General features: G+C 57.4%; 1 protein-coding gene across 1 annotated transcript in view; it reads left to right on the forward strand.

Annotated features, from left to right (window-relative positions):
• The first annotated feature begins 255 nt into the window (after positions 1 to 255).
• Positions 256 to 587, forward strand: part of LOC119354970 (protein STICHEL-like 3) — a 5,286-nt gene continuing 4,954 nt past the window's right edge. Inside the window, exon 1 of the mRNA XM_037621743.1 lies at positions 256 to 586. Within this exon, the coding sequence (XP_037477640.1) occupies positions 377 to 586 (210 nt within the window). The 5' untranslated portion in view covers positions 256 to 376. The remainder of the gene's footprint in view (position 587) is intronic.

Genomic DNA, 587 nt, shown 5'->3' on the forward strand with positions numbered 1-587 from the left:
ACTCCGACCAAATGTTGTGCCAAAGTAACCATAATATAGTTGTCATTAGATGGTTCATGGACGTGGTTGTAATTTTTATTACCTCTGTCCTTTATTGTTATCTGTAGTGTCATGATTGACTATGAAAAGTTTTTTTAAAAAATATCTTGTACTTAGAAAATAATGCAAATAAAAATAATCATGTTGAAATGAGACACGCGAAGGTAGGAGTACTAGAAAGGAAAGAAGTGTCACAGCCAGTCTCCGCACGCGGCCCTCCCCCCTTTCTCCCGCTCCCACGACTCCAGTCAACAGCCGTGAGACGACGCGAATCTCCCGGGCGGCTAGCCCCGATGATTTAGCCGGAGAGCCCGTCGCGGCCGGATCAGCCAGCGCAATGCCGGCCCCGCCGGAAAGCGCGGCGGGCGGCAGCAGCGGGGAGCACCTCCGCGGCCACGCGCACCTCACCAACTGCATCCACCTGCGCCACCACCACGCGCACGGCCACGGCAGCGCGTCCGGCCGGCGGCGCAGCCCCCCCGAGTCCTCCGCGTCGCTCATGCGGGACCTCCTCGCGATGCAGCGCTCCCGCTCGCTCCGGGACCCCT

This window comes from Triticum dicoccoides, chromosome 1A (genome assembly GCF_002162155.2).
Source record: "Triticum dicoccoides isolate Atlit2015 ecotype Zavitan chromosome 1A, WEW_v2.0, whole genome shotgun sequence".
NCBI classification, from domain to species: domain Eukaryota; kingdom Viridiplantae; phylum Streptophyta; class Magnoliopsida; order Poales; family Poaceae; genus Triticum; species Triticum dicoccoides.